Consider the following 24,878-nt stretch of genomic DNA (forward strand, 5'->3'; position numbering starts at 1 on the left):
GTGCTAAATCTTGTTTTAGATCTTTTATCTTCCCTTCTACAATTAGGTTTACAAAGAGTCTTTCTGATCTTATGTAAATTATAGAAACTGGGACACAAACAAAGTGTTTTAATTGCTACAAAATAAATGGGTTGGATTTGGCTATTTATAAATATTTTAACCAATAAAATGAAATGTTTCCCTTCTTATATTAATTTCTTTGTTTTTAAACAAAATTTTCCCTCTTCTTTGTTTCCTAAAGTAACTGCTGTATGATCCTATCATAAAATAGTTAGCTATGTTGTGAAATTAGTCACTTTGAAAGTTAAGTATGGCTTTTCCTTATATGTAAAACAGAGTAGATAGAGTACCATTTTGTTTTAACACTAAATAATCCACAGAGCAATTTTTAAAATAAAAATTTATACATATACTGCCTTTTAGTGGTATATAATAAACTATTCCTATCATACTTTGGATAAATGTAAATACAGAACAACTGTTTTCAGACACTGGATAATGGACTATACGGGATTGTCCTCCCTGAGACAAGGGAAACAAATGAAGAGAGCCCTGTAATTACCCTGGTTTTCTGCCCGCAAACCGTTCTAGACTGTGGTGCAGGCAGGAATATCCGCAGCAAAGCAGAGTAGTCTTCTTGAATTGAGGAGGCAGATTGGAGTTCAGGGAGACTGAAGTAGTTGGAAGTTGAGGGCAGAGTTCTGTAGAGAAAGGAATGATACAGAAAAAGAACTCCAGAAATCTACCAAAGACTTCTTTGAGTGTTTGAATACAAGATGCGCTTGTGTAGAGTAGAAACTCTACAAGGTTAAGCAAAGAGCCACTGGAGAACTGTGAGCCAAAAGGTGCCCAGAGTTCACATGGGACTTGGAGGTATTTGAATTTCCAGTGGTCAAAGTGAAAAGTTCTTGTTTGTTGGTCACTGGGACATGCAATAAAGATATGGAAGATTCACATCTTAGTAGTAGAATCCTAGAGTAAAAGCATGTCTGGAATTAGCCTACTCAAGCTTGAAAACAAACCTTGACAGGATAAAGTGGAATTAGAAATAACAGCTTGTGAAAAAAAAAAAAGAAAATGCCAAATGGTCTCTAAAGGAAGATAACAAAATTCAGGTAGTCAGTTGCATAAAATTATAATGTCTAACATGTGACCAAAAATTACTAGACATGTCAATAAGCCCGAAAAGATGACCCTTGACCTAGAGAAACAATCAATAGAAACTATCCCAGAAATTTCAAAAACGATAGAAGTAGAAGAAGGAATTGTTAATGTGGTTGCAATTCAGCTGTTTAAAGGAAAACATGAACGAACATTGGAGAAAAATAAATAGATAAAAAAGACCACATGGAACATCAAGAGATGAAGAATAGAGTATCTGAAATTACAAATACACCAGGTGAGATTTTCAACAGAACAGACCCTATAGAAAAAAAATTACTGAACTTGTGGGCCTAGCAATGTCAGTGTTGTAAGATGTAGTACAGAGAGAACAAAGACCAGAAAAAATGTAGAGAACAACAGTGACACATGAGGACGTATCAAGCAGTCAGCATTGTGTAATTGAAGTTCCTAAAAGAGGAAAGAAAGGGGGAAAACAGAGAAAAGATTAAGAAATAATGACTGTAAATGTTTCAAATTTGATGAGCACTATAAACCCATAGATTTAAAAAATTTGATGAGGCCCAGGAAGGATAAACACAAAGGCAACCATCACTGGAAAAATCACTGCTTAAATCTCTTGTTCTTCTGTAGTTCTCTAGTTCTTCTCTAGGATTTACTTATTCTTAAATTAACTGTGTTACAAAATTAAATGTTATTTTAATTAACCACTTTTGCAGGGAGTGTGGAGGTTCATGTCATCCTAAACCTAAAACAACAGCGTGTCACCAAAGATTGAAAATGATTTTCTTATTTGGTTTACTTCATGACCATTAGGTGAGTTTTAAGTCAGTTTTGTGTGAAGCCAGTATTTGTGGTTGGGAGGGGGTTTTCCTCCGTTCTTGGCTAGTGTGGCTGTGCCCTTGTAGCTTGAGTATTGATTTTGAATTAGTTATGCCTCTGAAACCTCATTCTCTGAGTGTCTAGTACATGTCAGGATGAGGTATTTTGAAAAGAGAACTCTGCTAAATGTGTGGTAAATATTCTCTAGGTCATTGCTTCTTTACCTTTTTTCGGTCATAGATTGTATTTGAGAATCTGATCAAAACCGTAGACTCTTGACTCCTCTGAAAAATGCACGTAATAAAAATTTGCATTCAGTTTCAGGGAATTCGTGGTCTGATGATTGAGCTATAAGGTAATATAGTTTTGGGGTGCCTGAGCGACACAACTGGTTAAGCATCCAGCTCTTGATTTCGGCTCAGGTCATAATCCCTGACCTCAATGTGGGATTGAGCCCTACATTGGGCTCTGTGCTGAGTGTGGAGCCTGCTTAGGAATGTTTCTCTTTCCCTCTGCCCCTCTGCCCTGCTAGCAAGTGCTCACTCTCTCTCTCTGTGTCTCTCTCAAATAAAAATTAAAAAGGGGCACCTGGGTGGCTCAGTCAGTTAAGTGTCCAACTTCGGCTCAGGTCATGATCTTGTAGTTTGTGAGTTTGAGCCCTGTGTCGGGCTCTTTGCTGACAGCTCAGTGCCTGGAGCCTGCTTTGGATTCTGTGTCTCCCCCTCTCTCTGGCCCTCCCATGCTCATGGTCTGTTTCTCTCTGCCTCTTAATAATAAACGTTAGAAAAAAAATTAAACAAAAATACAGTTTTGATACGTTAACTCTTTTTGTGTTCCCTATATTTTTTGTACATGTTGCATTTAAGTGTATACTGTGAGACATTCTTTTCTGAAACCGTAGGTGGTGTTTATTTTTGGCACAAACAAGACTTCTAGGCTCTACATTTCCAGTAAATTTCACGTTGGCCTTATGTATTCAACCACAGTTACCAATTATGTTCTCTTGAGTGAAGAAAGCTATATAATTAAAAATGGGAGCTTTTATTTTTTTCTTCTAAAATTGTTTTAGACCCATTTACATTTTTTCCTAGTTTACATAGTTTTTAATTAGAAGAAAATTATATTTTTCACGAGACAACTTTGTGTACGTGTATATATCTTTAATTACGTCTTTGGTGTTGGGTAGTGTTTTACTTCTTGGTTGTTAAGGGGCCATTTCTAAGGATTTCACGATCCCTAAAGGCATCGTTCCTCTCAGGTGAGCAGTTCTCTTTCCTCTTTGGGCTCCCAGCTGGGGAACGGTCTTGCTTGTTGAAATAGCATAGACAGAATAACCCTTTAGGTTGACTTTGTGATGGAATAGTTGAGAAGCCTTGTGTGTGAAAAAGTCGACGTAGTGCCAGAAAATGGTGCGTATCTGTACGTCTGTCTAGTAGAGCACAGTGGGGCGGAAGATGCTTAGGGAGGTGGGTTTGCTCATGTCCTCCCCGCTTTAGCGCCCGCGCGGCTACAGGTTCCTGTTAGGACGAAGGACAGAATCCGATGGCCGCCTGCCTGCGGGGGCTCTCGTTCACTCTGCCCGCTCTGTGCCTGGTGGTCACGGCCTTTCGGTTCCTCCTGAGCCCCGAGCTCCTCTGTCTCAGCTGCTCCTCCTCTCCTTCGTCCAGTCGGGGCCTTCGGAGCTTTCGAATCTCGGTTGACATGTTGCTTCTTAAAGAAGTCTGCTTTATCGTCGCTGGGAATTGTCCCAGTTCTCGGGGCTGGACCCCGTCCGCCAGCAGTCGTTCACAGCGTAATGGGGGACCGCACTGAAAACACTGGTGTGTGCGCACTTACGTGCTAAGTATCTAGTTCTTTCTGTAGATTGGAAGCTGCAGGAGGGCAGGAATGGTGACGCTCTCGTTGAGTCGTGTGTTCTTCCTCAACTCTTAGCACAGCGCTTGTCCCGTAGGGCCACTGTTGAATGAATGGCACAGTTAACGTCCTAGAGGAGCTAATAGTGTCGCTGACGCAGCTACACACACAGGGAAGCATGGGACAGTTAATGTGTGTTTTCAGCTCTAAATAAGCCAGTCACTACAACAAAGACCCAAGAAACAAAAAAACGGAAGTGAATAAGATAATACACCTTAAAATTTTTGTATTGCCCTCTGTCTCCTCTCTTACACAAAATCCTGTTCTCAATGAAAAAAAAGTTAATTGTTAATTTCAAATTATCGTTCTCTGATTTAAAAGGCTTGCTTTTCTGTCCTTCTAGGGGGTAGTTTCAGGCTCTGTTTTAGGTATAAATACACGCAGATTTACACAAAATGAATGGAAACACTAGCCTGATCTGAGGAGTGCTCCATTAGAGGACAGTAAATTAAGGGAAGACAGGGCGTAATTCTTGGACTTGGTAGGGAAGGTAAGCAGCTACCTGAAGGGGAGAGGATTTGACTTAGACCTTTTCTTTTATACGCAGAAAGAGGTAGGGCAAGCAAAGCCCTCACTATTCTGTTTCGTTTTGTTTTTTCACTTAAATTGTAGTCACACTGTGGTCCCCAGCCGAATTGAGACTCAGTATCTTAGCCAGGCTAACGCCTTCATAGGTGAGGAAATTTCGACGTGGAGTGGTTAAAAGGCATCAGCAAAGATACGAGTCCTGCAGCTCGGCTGAGTACTACATCTCCGAACTGTTCCCACGTTCTTTTTTCTCCAGCCCGTAGGGGCCTCCTTCCACAGGGGGAGTATTCCTCCGTGTCTGCCACCGGGAGAGGGCAGACGTCCCAGCAACCAGGCTGGGGGTGCAGGGGCCCTGGGCCGTGGGGTTAGGCCAGGACTCCAGTTCTGGCTCAGGTCCTTTCCAGCTGAGCACACAAGTTACCTTTGCAGCTTAGGGATCGCAGTAGTACCTGCGGGGGTCGTTGGGAAGGTGAAATAAGATAACATTTGTAGAGTGCCTGACTGACTACCTAGTATGTAATGGGTATTTGATGACGAGCGCTTCTCATAATCAATGAGAAGTGGCCTTCTGGGCAAAGAAGCCTTTCTACAATGGCTCCATAAGCTCTGGCAAGGATTAGGTGAAATTACATATGATGGTTAGCATAGTGCCTGGCAGATGGTCAGAATTCAGTACCTAATGGAGGCAATTATACTGTTAGAATGGAAATCATTCATTACTGTGTAACGAATTATACAGCTGATTGAAAACATAAATAGAAATCTGATGCATATCCCAATTTTGGAAGTCACTGTTTTAAAGGGCATTTCTTTACTTATCGTTTGAAATTTTTTTACAACCACAATCATCAGTTCTGTTGATAAAGAATTGCTTGATTTCATAATACTACATTTTCCATTTAGTCCTGGTTCTTAGTCTTTTGTACCTGGTACAGTAGCACCAAATTTATTCAGCATCATCGAGGAACTGTCTCATACAGCATCATTAAGATAATCAAGTGTAAAATAAATTGGTTATTATAAAATAGTTTAGATTTAGAGACAATTGCAAAGATAGTGTAAAGAATTTCAGTATTTCTACTGTCTACATTTGTCACAGCTAGTGAGCCAGCGTTGACACGTTATTCTACCTAAGTGGTGGGGAGTTAACCTCCCTGTCCTTGGGAGGGGAATGTAGACTTAAATTCTTTGGATTTTTGTCTGTACAGGTGATTTCTCTCTTCTCCCATGTATTTATTTAGTAATTATATCAGTATGGATTCATGGTTATAATTGGATATAATTCATGGGTATAATTCTATATCTGTATTTTGTTGCCCAGAATTTTCCAGTTTTGGCCAACGGGAGCTCTGTTTCTGTGTCCTTCTAAAATACTCCCATAGGTTGTTTGTTTGTTTGTTTGTTTGTTTTTTGAGCACTTCCTCACTTGCTGGCACTACAAAGTGCTCCAGGCTTGTATTACATCTTCTTTGCCCCAGTCCTGAACTCAGCCATTTCTTCTGGTTCTTCTATTGGAGCATGGTGCTGGAAACCCAAGATCTGGTCCCTAGATAAATGAGCTTTTCTGAGCTGATGTCAAAGCAGAGGTGAGGGATGTTATGTCCAAATTGTCCTAATTGCTTTCCTCACTTTTCTTTGCAGTTTACGTTGCTAAAAACCCTGGGAGAATATATTTAATATACTCATATTTCCTAGATCTGTCTATCCCCAAGAGTTAGGGTTCATCTTTTGAGTGTGTGTGTGTGCGTGTGTGTGTGTCACAGAGCATATTTGTAGTTAAAACTATTTTAAAAATCTGAATTAGAAAGGTAACTTGAGCTAAGGCGATTCAGACAGCTCATGTGTTTCCTACAGAAAGAGGCTCCTCAGTTACTTGATTTCTAAGAATGACAGGGAGTAATTCATGATGGAAGATGTGTTTTTTTCCACAAATAAATTAAAATTAAAATAAGGGAATTTAAAAAATGTTCTCATTTGTTAGAGTAGGTAGAGGGACATCATAATTCTTATTGCTACCTTAAAAAAAATTTTTTTTGCTCCCTTTAAAATTTTAAGCATTTTTCTTGTTTCTCTTTAGTGTTTTGTGCACACTTGGCATAGAAGACCCTTTGTTTGCTCTTCCTTCCAGCATTGGTCCAGTTTTTCATCTTCCCACTTAAGCTGCTTCAGCCCCGCAGTTCTCTTTATTTATTTATTTTTTTAGGTTTATTTAGTTTGAGCGAGCCAGAGCATGAGCAGGGATGTGGCAGAGAGAGAGGGAGAGAGAGAGAGAGAGAGTCCTAAGCAGGCTCCACACTGTCAGCGCCGAGTCTGACGTGGGGCTCGAACCTGCAAACCGCGAGATCATGATCGGAGCTGAAACCAAGAGTCGGGTGCTAAACTGACTGAGCTACCCAGGCACCCCTGCAATTCTCCTTTTGAATGAATTAGCACTTTTATGTTGCTTTCTTTAAATTCTTTTCCATGGGCATTTCATCATCAGATGCGTTCACAACAAGACTGATCTGTGCTTATTTTCACGTCTTGTATTGAAAAGACATCCTCTCACCTGTGCTGCCGGCATCCTTCTCCTGTTCATGTTGAACAACTCAGCTGGAAGGCCCCAAATCGGTGCATCTCAGAAGGGTTTTTGTTCCATTTTGATTGTCTCCTTGCGAATCTATATTCATACGATCTAGTGTTGATTTGCAGAGCTTTGGAAAAAGATGTAGATGATAGATATGCTCATACATTTTTGGAGCTGTTAGAACTGGTAAAAATAAGAAAGCACACCTGAAAATGTCTTATTCTTTGCCCTCTTCTTTTTATCCTCAGTTCTTGCAGCAAAATTGCAGAAAAAACGAGAATAATCACATTTGTCTTTTCATCTGTAGCATGACTTATATGTATTTAGATACCTAAAGCTTCTCTTTCTTTATCTTTTTTTCTTTCTCTCTTCTTTTGGTTCTGGTTCTATTTTGGAGTAGTCTTCTGGTTAACCAGAAATGAAAGATAAGTCTTTAAAGCAGTTTGTTATATTTGTTTATAAGACTTTGTTTTCTGAAAGACTTCATCTGAAAATACTTTTATTTTTTTGAGAGTGGTGGGGAGAGGGGGAGGGCAGAAGAAGCCGGAGAGAGAGAATCCCAAGCAGGCTGCACGCCCAGCATGGAGCCCAGATGTGAGGCTCAGTATCACAACTGTGAGATCATGACCTGAACTGAAATCAAGAGTCAGACGCTCAACTGACTGAGCCACCAAGGCACCCCTGAAAATGTTTTTTCAACAGGTTATAATTATTTTTATTTCTAACGATGAGCAGAACTTATCCATATGGAGTGTATATTTATTTTTTTATCTTTAAGTGTTCTTTTTGTTCTAGTTAGTTTAGGACTGATAAAGTATACTTTGTGTAAATCTGTGAGTTAAATAAAAGACTTTTGCTAGAAGATTTAAGTCAGGTAAGCCTTATCCATACGTGACCTAACCCTTTCCAAGACCTGACCTTCTCCATTTCTTCTATGAAACATATCTACTGATGCTTGCAGCATTATGAATGACTGACAGGTTACACTCTAGAATGGCCGTGACTTTCTGTTTCCACCAGTTGAAACATATGCTTATCAAGAGTTCCTTGTTTGTTCCTAAATCTGTTTAGGTCTGTTGTATGTTTTAATTGTTATTGCATAATTTAGTACGCTTTTTTTTTTTTTTTTTAGTACGCTTTTATACAAACATGTGAACTGTGAATGCAAAAGAGAATTGTAGTTTCTCTCTAGATGGAATACTTTGGAAAGTCTCAAGATAGGTCACAAAAAGAAAATTGCCATCAAATAGGTAAAGGAGAGGACTGTTAACATTTAGGAAGAAAAATCATGAAAATCTGGAAAAGTTGCTCCACGAAAGTCTTTAGATTCTTGTTCTATTTTAAAGAACCAGAGTGTGGATTGCAGACACGGCACTTGGTCGTGGTATGTGTGACTCATGACTTCTCTCGGGGACCCACACTAAAAGGCAAGGCTGTGGCCCTCATCAGAGTGGTGATAGGTTTAATCTCATTCATGGGCTTAAAGTGAAAGTAGATGTTTAAGTTTTATATGTGTGGCTGTTATCTCTTATAATTTAACAGGCCATATCAAAGCTTAATGGCTTAAAATGAAAACCATTTCTTATCTGTTACGGTACTGAGTGGGTCTTCTGCTCCTCATGGTCTTGGCTTGGGTTCAGTGGACAGCTGGAAGGTCCAAAATAGCCTCACTCACAAGCTAGCAAGTTGGTGCTGGCTGTCAGCTGGAAGCTCACAAGACTTTGACCTAGCTAGGCTCTTCGTGCAGCCTGTCCACCTGCCTAGGTGGGGCTTTGAAGACCGCGGAAGTCTCAGGGCTGCTGGCCTTCTTACCTGTGGCCAGCCTCCCCTGAAGGACAAGGGTGTAACTGGCCCAGTGTCACTTTCACTGCATCTCTTTAGTTAAAGCAGGTTACAAGGTCATACTGGATTCAAGAGGAGGTGATTATAGAAGGGTGTGAATACTGGGAGGCCAGGTTTGTGGAAGGCCACCAAAGTCACAGCCACCACAGATGTTTCGGGTTTTCGAGTTTGCATGTTTCATTCTTTATGCTCTTGATATGTATTTAAAAAATTTTTTTTTAATATTTATTTTTGAGAGAGAGAGAGAGACAGAGCACGAGTGGGAAAGGGGCAGAGAGAGAGGGAGACACAGAATCCGAAGCAGGCTCCAGGCTCCAAGCTGGCAGCACAGAGCCCGATGTGGGGCTTGAACCCATGAGCTGTGAGATCATGACCTGAGCTGAAGTCAGACACTTAACCGACGGAGCCACCCAGGCACCCCGGATATGTATTTTTAAAATTAACTGGCTAGCCACAAGTCTCAGTGGCATTTGATAAGAAGGCTTCTAATAAATGAAAGTGTAAGCAAATTTAGAGTAATTCGATTAAAGCTTGTATTCTTAACAGTGGGGACATAAGGATTTCAACCCATGTTAATCTGATTCCAAAACCACGATTCCCTCCGTTATCCACCATTGCCATTGTTCTGGACGGGAGGTAGTTACCTTGGCACCTAGGGTTACAGTATCCCAATAACATCATCCACAGAAATCAACAATCATTTAATTCTTGCAGCCTTTAAAAAAAATTACATTCTTCAAATAATTAAATGGGATTGTATTTTAATAGACTTTAGATGATGATTAAGTCTGAAGTATCAAAAGAGAACATTATTTTTGCCTCACAAGTTCATTTATTCAGTAGGTAGTTATTGGGCACATAATGTGCACCAGGTACTGTCCTAGACATTGGAGAAACTGTGGTGAAACAGTAATAGATGGGTCCCTGCCTTCCCAGAGCTTTGAGACTGGTTGGGAGGGATAGTTCTTTTCACGGGAAATCTTTTTTTTTTTTTTTTAATCTGCTTTTGTTAAAAAAAAAATGAATTTAGTTTAAAAAAAAATTAAGTTTGAATGTCTGTCTTGAAAACCAAGACTCAGTAGGTTTGTAAAGACCCTATACTCTGAGTCAATGAAGAAGTTCAATATATTTCTTTTAATGTTTATTTATTATTTTGGGGGGAGAGAGACAGAGCGTGAGCAGGGGAGGGGCAGAGAGAGGGGGAGACCCAGAATCTGAAGCAGGCTCCAGGCTCCAAGCTGTCAGCACAGAGCCTGATGTGGGGCGGGAACCCACTAGCTGTGAGATCAGGACCTGAGCCAAAGTCGGATGCTTAACCAACTGAGCCACCCAGGCACCACAGAAAAAGTTAAAAACTTAGCAAATATTGGATAAATTTGAGGTTTGACAACAGTTTAGTTGGAGGTTAGCTGATAAACATTCAATGATAGGCTGACAATATAGATCAACTAACTTTTTAATTAATTGGCTCTTACAAATACAAACCAACTGAGCAACCTCAAATTTAGCTTAGCTGCTTTTGATTTATACCACCAGCCAAGCAAACTCTTTAGTATGAATTCTTAAAAAAAGAAATCTAGAAAATCTACCACCTCTGCCTACCCCCTTCCCTGCCTTTCCTGAAATCTTTCTTTAATTATTGTTTAATAGAGAATAGGTTAGTGAGAAGGCAGAGTTGACAGAGAGGATCTCACACGGGTGAGTACTATACTTCATAAGTGAATAAAATACTTGATTGTTTTTAAAAAAATTTTTAATGTTTATTTTTAAGAGAGAGAAATGGAATGTAAGCAGGGGAGGGGCACAGAGAGAGGGAGACCAAATCTGAAGCAGGCTCCAGGCTCTGAGCTGTCAGCACAGAGCCTGACGCGGGGCTCGAACACACGAACTGTGAGATCAGGACCCAAGCCAAAGTCGGAAGCTTAACTGACTGAGCCACCCAGGTGTCCCTAAAATTGATTTCTAGGGACTTTGCTAAAGAACTTCTAAAGAAGGGTGTGTGTGTGTGTGTGTGTGTGTGTGTGTGTGTGTGTGTGTGTGTTTGGTGTGTTTGGGCTTTTGCAAAACCACAGATGTTTTTGAACTCGTCTAATCCAACTTCATTATTTTATAGATGAGCTATTTCGGGCACCATGTGGTTCACCAACTGTGTCACAGCAGAACTATTTAACCCCTAGTTACTTGAATTTTTGTCTTGTCTTCCACACATTTTCCATTGAAATGACAGCAAAACCCCTTGGGTTGAGTTCAGGGCACACTTTTGTTAGACCAGATTCTATGTCAAGTGAATAGTACTTTAGCAAAGTTTGATGTGAAAAGAGTGAGACACTGTTTTATATGACTGTCAGAAATTTAGCACTAGAAAGGAATTTCACATTTGCGTGTTTTTCAGCACATATCAGGCCAGTGTTTCAGGGCAATTGATGTAAACCTTGTATTACTTTCCTCATCCAAAATAATTGGTATCCATGGCAACATTCTGAACCAGTCAACTGACCACATTAGCTCATCTCACATGAGCTAATACAAAATGAGGTTTTGGATGGTTTGGGTTACTTAATTGAAATGATGCACGTTCTTTTGAACTTACCACTAGTGTTTATATTCCTAGATTTTGTGTATAAATTTTTCTTTTTACAGAAAGAAAAGAAACTTTTAGCTTGATTTCCCTTCCCACCCCTCTATTGTATATTGCTTCTTAGCTTAGACTCCCAAGCCGAGTTATTTTTCTCTGTCTCCTTTTAAGATTTTTCTCTTCATCATTGGTTTTCAGCAATTTGATTATGATGTGCATAGTCAAAACTGATAGTTTTCTTCAAGTTGTTCTGCTTGGAGTTTGTGGAGCTCCTTGGATCTGTGAGCTACAGTTTCCTTCCAATTTAGAACATTTTCAGCCCTTAATTCTTAAAAGATTTTTTCTGTGCTTCCCTTTTTCTGTTTTGGATTCTAATAACACACGTTACACTGCTTGTTACTGCCCCACAGATAACTGATGCTCTGTTCTTTTTCTTTGTTTTCCTTAATCTTTTTCTGATTCATTTTGGATCATTTCTATTGCTGTATCTTCAAGTTCACGGTTCTTTTCCTCTGCTGTGTCTCATCTGCTTTTAAATCCCATCCAGAGTGTTTTTCATTTCAGATATAGTTTTCATCTTTACAGGTTCTGTTTGAGCAAAATTTCTGGTCTGCTTACTGATTTTTTTTTCCTGGGTTGGGCCATATTTTCCTTTTCTTTGGTAATTTTTGACAGGATGGCAGACATGAATTTTACTTATTGAGTGCTAGACTTTTAAAAAATTCCTTCAAATATATTTGGACTTTGTACTGACATGTATTAAGTTACTAAGTTACTTGGATGGAATGTAAACTATTAACATTTTCAGTGAGTGTGAGTACCATCTTAAGTAATCCTAAGAAAGTGGCTGTCAGCTCCGCATGGCAGTTTTTCTACCTCACTTTCTGTGTGGCATAATGAATAAAGAGTGATGAAGTGCACCGTGTTTTATCTTATTTTAATACATTGTTTATGACAGTATTCCTCTTTGCTTCCATGCATTTTTTATGTTTGCTGTTAGAGTAATTAAATAATTTGGAAATACTTTGAAACCAGTAGTGTCTATTGTGTGTGTGAGGTTATAGACTAAGATGACTTTCTGTTTGGGGATAGATGCAGATTTGAAAACAAGAGATCTTCAGCTTCTGGAGAAGTATTACAGGGATTTAGTCTTTTACTTTTATTTGGAGAGTGCAGCCAAGTGAATTTTTCCGTGTGTAGAGAAATAACTTGTCCGTAGTTAGATGACAAATATTTTTTTTTCTGTTTCCCCAAATTAAATTTTTTCATAAAAGTTAGCATCTTTATTACATGTACTTTCTTTGACTCTTTTTATCTGCTAAAGCAGTCGACTTGTTTCCATCATATGTAGATCAGACAAAGGTACTTCTTGAAAAATAAACTCTCCTCATCCCGAGATCATGATTCTGTCCTTAGCTCCGGGAGCTGGCCCTTGGAGACCTGGCTCACTGATGTTTGGACATTTTCAGTCCCTCTTCATAAAAACCTCCTCCTCCTATACTTTGCGTTTTAGTAATTTATTCATGCACACAGTGCTGCTGGATGCTACTAAAACAGGCCATTTTCTGTGCCTGTTTTATACTGTAGTGTTTTCCACATAGCCGTTTATTTCCAGTGCTTTGATATCCTTGACTTTTTTGAAATATTTATAACTGAATTTCCTGAAGTATTTTAGAATGTTGGCTTTACAAATTATATATTAGTCTTTTTCTTAGTCGTAGAAAGATTAAGTCACGAATGCAGTCACCTGTCTAGTCAGGCTGGGACTTGGCCTTTGGTCTTCTGCTTCCTGAGTCCACGTCTCTCTTCACTGCAGAGGGATGTTTTGATTGTCTCGTTTGCTCTTTTATCTGACTCCATTTTTCTGTTTAGCCTGGCATTCGCTGCTCTCTGGCCTTGATGTGTTTAACTGACTAAATGTCTGTGCTGTAGTTTTGTTGTGATTACCATTCTGAAATATGAAATATGTTTTTGTGGTAAAACATTGAATGCTTTTGAGTTCTATCCTAGAAACTTGGAGATACGAAAGTAATGAAATATGCTGCCCTTCCTTACCATTGACTTTATCTTAGTGGGGAAAAAAAAGTTATAGTATTGAATTTGAAACAATTTAGAAGGTGTTAAAAATGTTAAGATAGTTTCCGGGCCTGTACCATGCTGAACTCAAAGGCAGACTTCTCTTTCCTTTTTTATTTAAAAAAATATTTTTTTTAACGTCCATTTATTATTGAGAGACAGAGAGAGACAGAGCATGAGTGAGGGAGGGGCAGAGAGGGGGAGACACAGAATCCGAAGCAGGCTCCAGGCTCCGAGCTGTCAGCACAGAGCCCGACGCGGGGCTCTCACTCACCTACTGCAAGATCATGCCCTTTACCAAAGGTGGGCACTTTACCGACAGAGCCACCCAGGTGCCCCTTTCCTTTTTTATTTTTTTAAACATTTTTATTTTTAAATAATCTCTACACCCTCCGTGGGGCTGTAACTAACAACCATGAGGTCAGCAGTTGCCTGCTGTACCAACTGAGCCAGCCAGGTACCCCCTGTCTTAATGTTAAGTAGATGAGGAAGGAACTCAGGTTCCCTCATGATGGCCAATAGGCTTGGTGACTTCCACGGTTTATAATATGAGCAGTGGCAATCATTTAGTGAACCCTGCTCTATTATTACTCTTTTGTTAAGCATACATTATTGGATTAAATCCTCATAGGTATGGATTCTAAGCATTATCTTTATTTGGTAAATGTGCAATGTGGAGATACTAAGTAATTTGGAGAAGGCCCACATGGCTACTAACTAGCACAGTCAGCCTTTCAACCAAAGTCCCTTGTGCCACAAAGCCTAGTGTTAATCATTCCAAGCTTATGCTAGTAACCACTACAACACGGGGAAATGATTTGAGTGACCTTGTCACTGATAGTCGTATCTTCTGTTCAGCTGAATCAGCTATTTTGCAGTGAGTGTAGAAGATATGGATGTAGGAAATTCCAAGTTCATCTGGAAGTTGTATTATTTATTGTATGACTGTGTGATACTTAAATTATAGATGTGGTTAGCCTGAGGGAACAGGAATACTTAAAACTTATTTCTGGGACACCTAGGGGCTCAGTTGTTTGAGTGTCTGACCTCGGCTTGGGTCATGATCCCGTGGTTTGTGAGTTCGAGCCCCGTATCGGGCTTGCTGCTGTCAGGGCAGAGCCCGCTTTGGGTCTTCTGTACCCCTCCCCCCTCTCTCTACCCCTCCCCCGCTGCACGCTTTCTCAAAAATAAACAAACGTTAAAAAAATAAAAAAAAACCTCATTTCTAACTTTGCTTATGATTTAATTTGTTGTAGTCAGCTTTCAGGGTATTTCATTTGTATGTCTTAATGTATGCACATATGTGTGGGGCCATGTATATTCACAGTATCTAGAGTGGTCTTGTCTGGTTATGTCAGTTTTTGACCCATCTGAGGGATTCTGTATGGATTTCAGTGCTGTAAATTTATGTAATTCTGCAGCATTTTTATTTTTTGAAAGTTTATTTTCTAATATTTTGTCAGTATAATTCAATAATGTATCCTATATTTTAGAGTGGTTTTTTTTTTTTCCATCTTGATTTTGTAATAGCTTTGATTTTATATCAGGATATGAATTGCCAGGAAGAAAACTGGTTCTGTCTTGGATATAGTGTGGAGTTATGTTTAAAAATTTGAAGCGTATTTAATAAAGAATATTCAGAATGCGGTAGACTGTGGTATGTACTTGAAAGGAGCTTCATGATCGGTTCCTTCTAGCTTGCTGTTCTGGGATTGTATTTGTTTCTGTTTGTACTAATAAGTTTTTTGTTGTTGTTGTTGGTTTCGCAAAAATAGAACTTTATCAAAATAGTGGTGTTTGAGAAGCTGGCTGGGGATAGAGAATTGGCCGGAAGCATTACCAGAGGACAAGTTAGTGAGGAGTGGCATTTTGAAGCTGAAGAGAAACGAATTCCTTTTTCTCCTTCCCCAGCGTCCTCCCCCACTGCTCACCCGAGCCCTGCCCTGTCGTGTGTGGCGGAGAACATAGGAACATGGACCTCTCGTCTGTTAGCGGTGCCCCCTGCTTTGCTGCCGGGGTCACCATAGAACGTTCCTGGCCTTTCTGTTCTGTGTGCCTCAGAGGAAGAGCAGCCCCGAGGTCCGGGGCAGGACGAGGCAAGTCCACTCGCCCACCCGGCTTTCAGTGGCCAGCACACACGTACATACCTCGTTCTGTCTGATTGGTATCTTCCAGTCCTTTGCTCTGTTTTTACTCAATCTGTGAGCTTTTGGTTTTAAACGTCACTGACGTCAGAATTCTCTAAGCAGAGAAACTGCGGGCCGTCCTGCTCGTGCGGTTCCCCTGCTGTTCGCCGTTCGCGGTCAGAGCAGAAGTCACGGTCGTTACTCCACCGGGCGAAAGAGGAGCTCTCCTGTGAGTGCCACACGTACAAATAGAGGAGGACGACGCCGGTGCCGAGGAGGAGACGTATCCGTAGCAAAGTTCTGCGAAGAGTTCTTAAATGAAATTGCAAGTAGTTTACATTTGAGTTCACTTACCGCGTCACTGAGTATTTTCTGTGTGTATCATGTTTCGTAGGCAAGAGCGCGCGTTAGGAGATTCCGGCTGCCAGAATTCCGAGTCTGATCCAGAGGACTTTCCAGATGAAACCAATACAGAGAACCTTGATGGCACCTCTCCCCCCAGCACCCCTCGGCAGATAAAACGCATGTCCACCAAGCACCAGAGGAATAACGTCGGGAGGCCTGCTGGCCGGTCTGGTTTGAAAGGTGAGTGCGCTACGTACGACATACACAGGCCTGATGCTTTCAGTACCTAATCGGTAGATCACATAACTATTGATTGATCCTTTCTATGAGAATGTTTTTCTTCTTATCTTAAATTTAATTTTGGTGCCGATTTTAAATTTCACTTCTTAACTTTTGAATCATTACCACTAGCAGTATTGTTAATGAAGGAGAAAAGAATTCTCCAGAGCTAGAAAGGTTTGGCCGGAGTAATTGTTAAAGCCAGTGGTGGAAGAAGTCGAGTGTGTACTCCTTCAGGATGGTACTCGTGGATGAGATAGTTGGCCTTTCATTAAAAAAAAAACCAACAACACATTTTTTAAAAACGTGTATTTACTTTTGAGAGACAGAGACAGAGTGTGAGTGGGGGAGGGGCAGAGAGAGAGAGAGACAGAGACAGAGACAGAGACAGAATCGGAAACAGGCTCCAGACTGTAGGTGTCAGCGCAGAGCCTGATGCGGGGCTCGAACCCGCGAACTGTGAGATCATGACCTGAGCTGAAGTCGGACGCTCACCGAGCCACCCAGGCCTTTTTCATTCTTGGAATCTCTAGCTTTTGTCTTCTAGACTTGATGTGTGGGTAGTTGGGGAGAGGCAGAGCCAGGCTTCTCTAAGCAGCTCATGACGTGTGCTCTCTGTTGGTGACCGTGACATGGCCCTAAGCGTGCGTGTGTGGCCCTCTTTCTTGCCAGGCACAGTGCCGAGATGGTACCCTACACCTCATCACCACAGACAGTTCTCCTTTTCTCTTTGTTTAGAATCTCAGAGCCCAGATAATGTTCTGTTCCTAGAAGCTGGGAGAGTTTTCTGTTTTCATTTCTTCACTTCCTCCAGCATGTCACAGCTGTTCTTTTCTGAGGGAGATAAATCATGCCGACCTGCTACCTCCTTGTTCCCTGCTTTCTGGCTTAGATCCTCCGGTCACTGAAGCCTTATGGCTTTAGCATTTCTCTATTAATTTCAGCAAACCACTTGTCCTAAAATTGATCTCCTAGCTTTTTGGAAGTTGATCATCAGTTGCTGCACGAGGTAGAGATTTCATTCTTGATCTTATCTGAGAAATTTCCCCTATCACATGTTCTCCCTTTTTGACATCAAGCTCCTGCCCATTTCTGCATTTCTTTGGTCCGTGTTCTTCCTTTTTCTTTGGCCAGGTTCCCCTTCCTACAGATTTCTTCCACACATTGACCTCTCATGGCTGTAAGTTGGCAAATTCACTCTGTATTCCTGTCGTAGCCCTTCCTCAAGAAAGAAGGAAGGGGAGAGAAATGGATTTTGTTTATTTGCTCGAGTGAAATCTTACCCAGGAAAGAATTTCTAAGCAGTAAGTAGTCTTTCTTTTCCACAGGGAAGGTGATTTTTTATTTTCTCTTAAGATTTTTATTTTTTTTATTTTTTTTATTTTTAAGTCATCTCTACGCCCAATGTGGGGCTCAAACTTACAACGCTGAGACCAGGAGTCATGTGCTCTAGTGACTGAGCCAGCAAGGCACCCCGATTCTTTTACTTTCTATTAAAACTTTATTTGCACCAGGATGTTAACTTGCGACCTGCACTTACAACCCCCTTTGGAAACTAATAGCTTTTATTGCAATTTATCCTCTCTAAAATCAACCCTTATTCATTTCTTCCAGGACGTCAATAGAAGCTCCTTATCTAAAATAGGTGTCAGTGAAGTAGCATCTCCTGAATCAGTATTAGCACATAATTGCTTCGAGCTGGGAAAACTGAGAAGGTGCCTGCAGCACATCTGCCTTTTCTTCACTTGTTGGTCCATATACTGTTTTATTTTTATTTATTTCCATTATTTATTTATTTAAACAATTTGTTAACATTTGTTTATTTTTGAGAGGGAGAGAGAGAGAGAGAGAGAGAGAGAGAGAGAGTGGGAGAGGGACAGAGAGAGAGGGAGACACGGAACCTGAAGCAGGCTCCAGGCTCTCAGCTGTCAGCACAGAGCCCGACGGGGGGCTCGAACCCACGAACCGTGAGATCATGACCTGAGCCGAAGTTGGAAGCTTAACTGATTGAGCCACCCAGGCGCCCCTGGTTTTTCTTTATTTTTTAAGTTTATTTGTTTATTTTGAGAGAGAGAGAGAGAGAGAGAGAGAGAGCGCGCAGGGGAGGGACAGAGAGAGAGAGAGAGAATCCTAAACAGGCTCTGCATTGTCACCTCAGAGCCCAGTGTGAGGCTCAAACCGCGAAATCATGACCTGAGCCGAAATCAAGAGTTGGACGCTTAACCAGCTGAGTCCCCCAGGCACCCTGGTCCATACCATTTTAGAATAGGAGTCGAAGGCATAATTCTCACGTTTTGTAGATTGAGAAACTGAGGCCTGGATTTTCAAAGCAACCTCAAGGCTAGAAAACTTGAGATAGTGACAGGAGTATTTTTAGAAATAGTTCTCCGAGTACTTGGTTTGGAGTTTTTTCTAGTACAAGCAGCAGATGTTAAGCTTACCTGAATGCCGTACTTGAGTTAACTATCTTTCACTAATCAGAAAAATAGTCACTAAATATTTGCTGAATGGCTACTGTCCTTCTGGGGTATGTGGGAGGTAGAAGATGGAAGGTTGCCTCCTTTCCTCCTCAATTTCTTTCAGTTGTTTATTCCATAAAATTACAGAATTTTAGATCTGGAAGGGGTCTTAGGACTGCTTACTCCAATTCTTGCCATTTTTCAGGTAAAGAAGTAAATGGCCATACGTCTTTATTTTATGTGTGTATGCTTGTTTATTTATTTTGATAGAGTTTGTTATATTATTTTGATAGGTAGGGGAGAGAGAGGGAGAGAGAGAGGATCCTGGGCAGGCTCCACATCGTCAGCACAGAGCCTGATGCGGGGTCTGGACTTATGAACCTTCCGTGAGATCATGATCTGAGCTGAAATCTAGAGCCGGGCGCTTAACCCACTGAGCTGCTCAGGTGCCCCGCTATGTGTCTTTTGGCTTGTACCTATCCAGTGGCACCTACGAGACCAAAATCCTTAATAACTTAATCTTGTCTCTTATTGTAAAAGATGACATGTTTATTGTAGGAAATTTCGAAAATACAAACAAAAAGAAATAAAAATACCTATAAACCCAATACATAGAAATGATAACTTGTACTATCTTTGGTGAGAGCCCCGACTTGCGTGGGAAGCACGCAGGTAAACGGGCAGTGCGGTCTTGGGGGCGGAGGTGGGACAGAGGCTGGTGAGAAGAGACTGCCTCCCACCCCCCCAGGAGGGGCTGGGAAGGCCCCTGCGGCTTCAGGAACAAGTGACATTTGTGCTATGACCTGAAGGCTGAGTCAGGGAGACCAATATTTCAAAGGAGTGTGTGACTCATGATAATATATTGGTCCCTCAGTACTTTCAAGAGCTTTTAGAATTAATTGGGTTGGTCAGCTTTTATTTTAAAAGCTTTCCAAGGAAATGTGAACTGGTGCATTCGTTCTTTCTCACTGCCACAAGCAAAGACACTCCGAATCAGACTCTTCACTTTAGAACTGCAGTCCCAAGTTGCACTCATCTTTTTAACAAATGTCACCAATAGTATTTGCATTTTTCAGGTTATCTGTTGCTGTGTAACAAACCACCCCAAAACTTAGTGGCGTGAAAGAACAGCCATTTTATTGTGCTCAGGATTCTGCGGGCCACATGTCCGGGCAGGTCACAGCTTGTCTCAAACCCATCATGTCTGGAGCTTTAGCTGAAATGGCTCAGTTGGCTGCAGATGTGGTCATGGTCTGGATAGGGCCCTCAGAGTGGGCTTTCGGTTCCTCTCCACAGGGTGTCGCTGGGTCTCTGTGGTCCGCAATGGCTCCTTTACTCACGAGTCTGGCACCTGGGCTGAGAGCTGGCTGGCCTTGTTTCGTTCCTACATAACCTTCCACATGGCATATCCTGGGCTTCTTCACAGCACACTGGTCCCGGGTAATGGGAATTCTTATGTGGCAGCTAGCTTCCCCCAGAGCAAGTGTCACGAGAGGTCGAGGTGAAAGTTGTAAGGGTTCATAACTTAGGAAGTCACATGACACCGCTTTTGCTGAATTCTTTGGCGACACATGGCCGCCAGAATTCGTTGTGGGGTGGGGGGTGGGGGGACCACAGGGCATTTCACCAGCAGGAGGTGGGTTGCTAGCTGTAAGAGACTAGCTCCTGCCTGCATTGGATATAAAGCTTTGGAGCGTTTGTGTCTGGGCAGCCTTACTGTCTTTATGCCTCCAGCCTCTCTCCTTTGTGAATGCAGACAACGTCATAAGCATTCCTGAAGGAATATAACCACATGAAAAGGTAACTGAGGGCATTATATTGAAAGGAGGTAAGAGTAACTATTAACGTTTATTTTCTTTTAGCAATGGTAACCATTGTCATGAACTGATTATATGGATATGATTCTTCAAATATTTTATTATTATAGGCTCAGGGTAACTGCTACTAATCCATAGTAGTAACTACTATAGATTTATTTTTTTTATAATTGGAAATTCAGTCCCAGGCCCCTTTCTAACTAGCCTGCTATAAATTGAGAGTTCCCATGAGACCCTCTTCAGGTCCATAATTTCCTAGAACTCACAGGAACTCAGGAACACACTTTACTTACTTTATGGTATAAAGGACTCAGGAACAGCCAAATGGAAGAGAGGTGTAGGGCAGGGTGTCGGGTTCCCATGAAACTTCCGGGTCCTCCCAGGTGTTAGTTAGCCTCCCACCACCTCCATGTGTTCATCAACCTGGGGCTCATCACATTTCCCGTTTGAGAGTCTTTGTAGCTCTTAATCTCCAGGCTGCCCTCTCTAACCCCTTTCTGGGAGGTTAGGAAGGTGGGTAGGGGGGCTGCTAATTACTTGCTCCCTCTGTGACCAGCCCCATCTGGAGGCTTTCTAGGAGCACCCCCTAAGTCACCTCTTTAGCATAAATTTATTAGATGTGATTGAAAGGGGCTCCTTATGAATAATAAAAGATAACCCCTATCACTTAGGAAATTCCGAGGGTTTTTTAGCAGCTCTGTGCCAGGAACCTGGACAAAAACCAAATATATTTCTTACAGTTACCTCAGTGAGTAACTGCTAGCAGAGATATGAGGAGATGGCAGCTTTCATGCAGGCTAACGGGAGTATAAATGGTCTCAATCCTTGTGGGACAGTAATTTGTTAATACGGTCAAGTTGTGGTCGGTTATGTCCTTGACCCGGCAAATCCACACACTGGGAGTAGACTTTAGAGAAGTCCCTGCAAATGCACATAGTAAATGCTGCCCAGAGATTCATGTGTCATTCATCGTTTGTGATTTCCAACTGTAGTATGTGAGTGTGCAACCACCAGACAGGACAGTTCAAAACAGTGTCTGTCACAGAGGTTGTCTGAGACTGAGACGGGAGAGAACTGAAGACGGGGGTGGGACGTGAGGGCGAAGGCGAGGTCACCGTTGTTGCGGTGTTTTATTTCTTGCTTTGTATTGATGGACTTTTAAATGGTTGCCAGTTTAGAAGTGTGCAGAACTATATTTTATCCGTTTTTTGCGGTTAAAGACATTTTTGTTGTCAGAATATTAACTTCTATTTTTAGAAGCTGTGACAAATATGATAGCCACATTATGATAGCTCGGGAAGAACGGTCAGTTCCTATTACCTAAAAAGAAGTCAGCTATGTGACATCCTGACTGATGGAACCTGCCAGTTAAGCTCTTGACTTAGCTCACTGACCAGGCTGGGTTTCATACTTCCCTAGTAACAGGATCTAATTGTGGTATTATTTGAATTATACTTTTGGATAATGGTAAATAACTGCCCAATCACAGCAATTAAGATTTTAATAAGTTTTGGACAATAATTAGTCATATGTAACTGTTCTTCTTAAGATGGGTTTAAGGAAGAGATAGTCAAACTATCACATCCGTAAAGTTTTGTTCTTTTAACGTAGTTAAAAGCTGGTTCATTTAATAGCTTAAATAGGTTAAATAAGAATGAAAACACTCAAGCCAAAAAGTCCTTTCCAGGGTGAATCTGCCTCGTAATCAACACCAGCCCCATTTTTACAGCAGTATTACGCTATACCGCAATTGCCAAATTATAGAGATAGAACAAATATCTCAAGACATTTAATCAGAATTGGTACCTATGTGTGCGTGTATATATACATATATATCATAAACAAACATCATAATTTCCCTATCATAAACAAATACCTCAAGGTATGTGTATGTATGTGTGTGTGTAAAAGTGTTTTTTGCTAAAAGTAGGATTAGCACTTAAAAATTTTTTTTAAATTTTTTATTTTAGAGAGAGTGTGAGTGGGGGAGGGGGTAGAGAGAGAGAGAGAGAGAGACAGAAAATCTCAAGCAGGCTCCATGTTTAGCGCAAAACCCAATGTGGGGCTCGATTCCCACGGCCCTGAGATCATGATCTGAGCCGAAATCAAGATTTGGACACTTAACCAACTGAGCCACCCAGGTGCCTCGGCAACTTTTTTTTTGAGAGACTATAATACTGCCATAAAATTGAACTGATAAAAGTCAAATTCAGTCTATAGAGTTGACCCTTGAACAATGCAGGGGAGGTGTTAGGGGGCCAACCCTGTGCACAAAAATTGGTGTATAACTTTTGAGTCCCCAACAACTTAACCTCATAGCCTACTGTTGACTGGAATCAACTCACGTGTATTTATGTATGTATTATGTACTATATTCTCGCAGTGCAGTAAGCTAGAGGAAAAAAATTAAGAAAACTTAAGGGAATTTACAGTATTTATCAAAAATTTACAGTATTTATCAAAAAAAATCTGTGTATAAGTGGACCTGCACAGTTCAAACCCTTCTTGTTTAGGGGGTCTGCTGTGTAGTCAGTCACGCGATTGTTCATTGTTAACTAGAGTGGATTTAAAAATCTGCATTTCAGCTCTTTAGTCTAAACTCAGCCTGATAGTCAAAGTTGTAATTTATATTTCCAGGCTACCCTTATACAGACTCACTGTTCAGCCAAGTTCTCTTCTTTTCTTCCTTTTTTTCATGATCTTCTCTGGCTTCAAAGATGCTCTTGACTTTCTTAATACCCTTGTTTGAGCTCCTTCCATTCTTTAAGGCCCCAGTCAAGCATGTGGTCTTACTTCAAGCCTTTATGGATCACCTGTTATAATCTGTTGTTTACGACCCTCAGTGTCTAACCTTTCGTTGGACGGTTAGTGCTGGTCCGTGAGCACCTGTGACAGGTGTAACGGTGGAGTGATGGCATGAACATTGGTCGGGATCCCCGTCCTGACATTTCCTGTCTGTCTCTGTGTTCCATGGTGGTCTTCCTCACAGTGTTGTTGTGAAGATGACAACAGTCTCTGTACAGCTTCTACCTTGAAAGGGAGGGGATTGAAGAAAGCAGTGTTTCCCTCCGATGTGTGCTGCCGTTCTAGCCAGGTTGAATCAGAGACACTGGGGGTGGGCCTAGGAATCTGCATTTTAGCAAGAATCCAAGTGATTCTTAGTGTTGACTGAAATTTTAGAACCTCGAATTCCATCTCTGAGCCCCTGCAGATTGCTGACATTGTGTGATCATCCAGGACGTCACTGCTCTAATGATCGTCTCCCACTTAAAGGTAAGGGGCAGCCATCTGTTTACGCTTACTCATCTGAGAGCTTGAGGAAGGCCATTGCTTTGCATTTGGACAGTGCACAGATGGGAGAGCCTAAGTATTACAGGGACTTGATAAAAAATACATTTTCTATATATTCTAATGAGCCAGTTCTAGATATGGATGGTGGGAGAATTCGGTTGAATGTCTCATTTCTGTTTAAACAAGCGAACCATATTGCTTGTCATTGGTTGCTTTTGGTTTCATTATAATTTTTTTTTCTTTTCCTTTCATATTCTTCTCATTAGGCAGGAATTATTGGTGATTGGCCAAAGGAAAAAGTAACTATCTGGAAGATCACTTTAACTGCACTGACCAAATCACACCATTTAATTTATAGCTACTCAGGAGATTAGATGTTCCATTAGTCTTTTTTTTTTTTTTAATTTTTTTTTTTTCAACATTTATTTATTTTTGGGACAGAGAGAGACAGAGCATGAACGGGGGAGGGGCAGAGAGAGAGGGAGACACAGAATCGGAAACAGGCTCCAGGCTCTGAGCCATCACCCCAGAGCCCGACGCGGGGCTCGAACTCACGGACCACGAGATCGTGACCTGGCTGAAGTCGGACGCTTAACCGACTGCGCCACCCAGGCGCCCCTCCATTAGTCTTACTTAAGTTGTTATGAACTAGTTTTGTAATACTATAATTAGAATTTTTTCATGTAATACATTCTGTATACTTTTGATTTATTCTCCTTTTCAGAAACTATTTGTATTTGACTTTTTATTAATTGCAAAGGGATTTAGTATTAACAGAAAACTAGATAAAGAAAGAAACTTGTCTATTATCAATGGGCTTTTAAGTTATTATTAAAAGTTTTATACTTATGTCAGATTGGGTAAAGACAAAATATTAAATGCTTGGGAATATGAACTGTATCTAAACTTGCACAGTTTCTTCCCCCCCCCTTCCTCCACTCCTCCCCACTCAACACCTAGTATTTCTACATCTCCCTTAACTGATGGGTCCCTTATGGTTTCATAGAGGCCTACCGGGTCACTGATTGCTAGGAAATAGGCTTGTGTTTCCTCCGCCCATCACAAATACATTATTCTAAAAGTATAGCTACCGATAAAGTAGATTGATTTTTTTTT

The 24,878-nt window shown here is 41.0% G+C and overlaps 1 protein-coding gene across 1 annotated transcript in view; it reads left to right on the forward strand.

Moving 5' to 3' along the window:
- MAP3K4 (mitogen-activated protein kinase kinase kinase 4) overlaps positions 1 to 24,878 on the forward strand; it is a 111,705-nt gene that overhangs the window by 23,342 nt on the left and 63,485 nt on the right. Inside the window, exon 2 of the mRNA XM_032593352.1 lies at positions 15,966 to 16,156. Within this exon, the coding sequence (XP_032449243.1) occupies positions 15,966 to 16,156 (191 nt within the window). The remainder of the gene's footprint in view (positions 1 to 15,965; positions 16,157 to 24,878) is intronic.

Source organism: Lynx canadensis, chromosome B2 (assembly GCF_007474595.2).
Source record: "Lynx canadensis isolate LIC74 chromosome B2, mLynCan4.pri.v2, whole genome shotgun sequence".
In the NCBI taxonomy this organism is placed as follows: Eukaryota; Metazoa; Chordata; class Mammalia; order Carnivora; family Felidae; genus Lynx; species Lynx canadensis.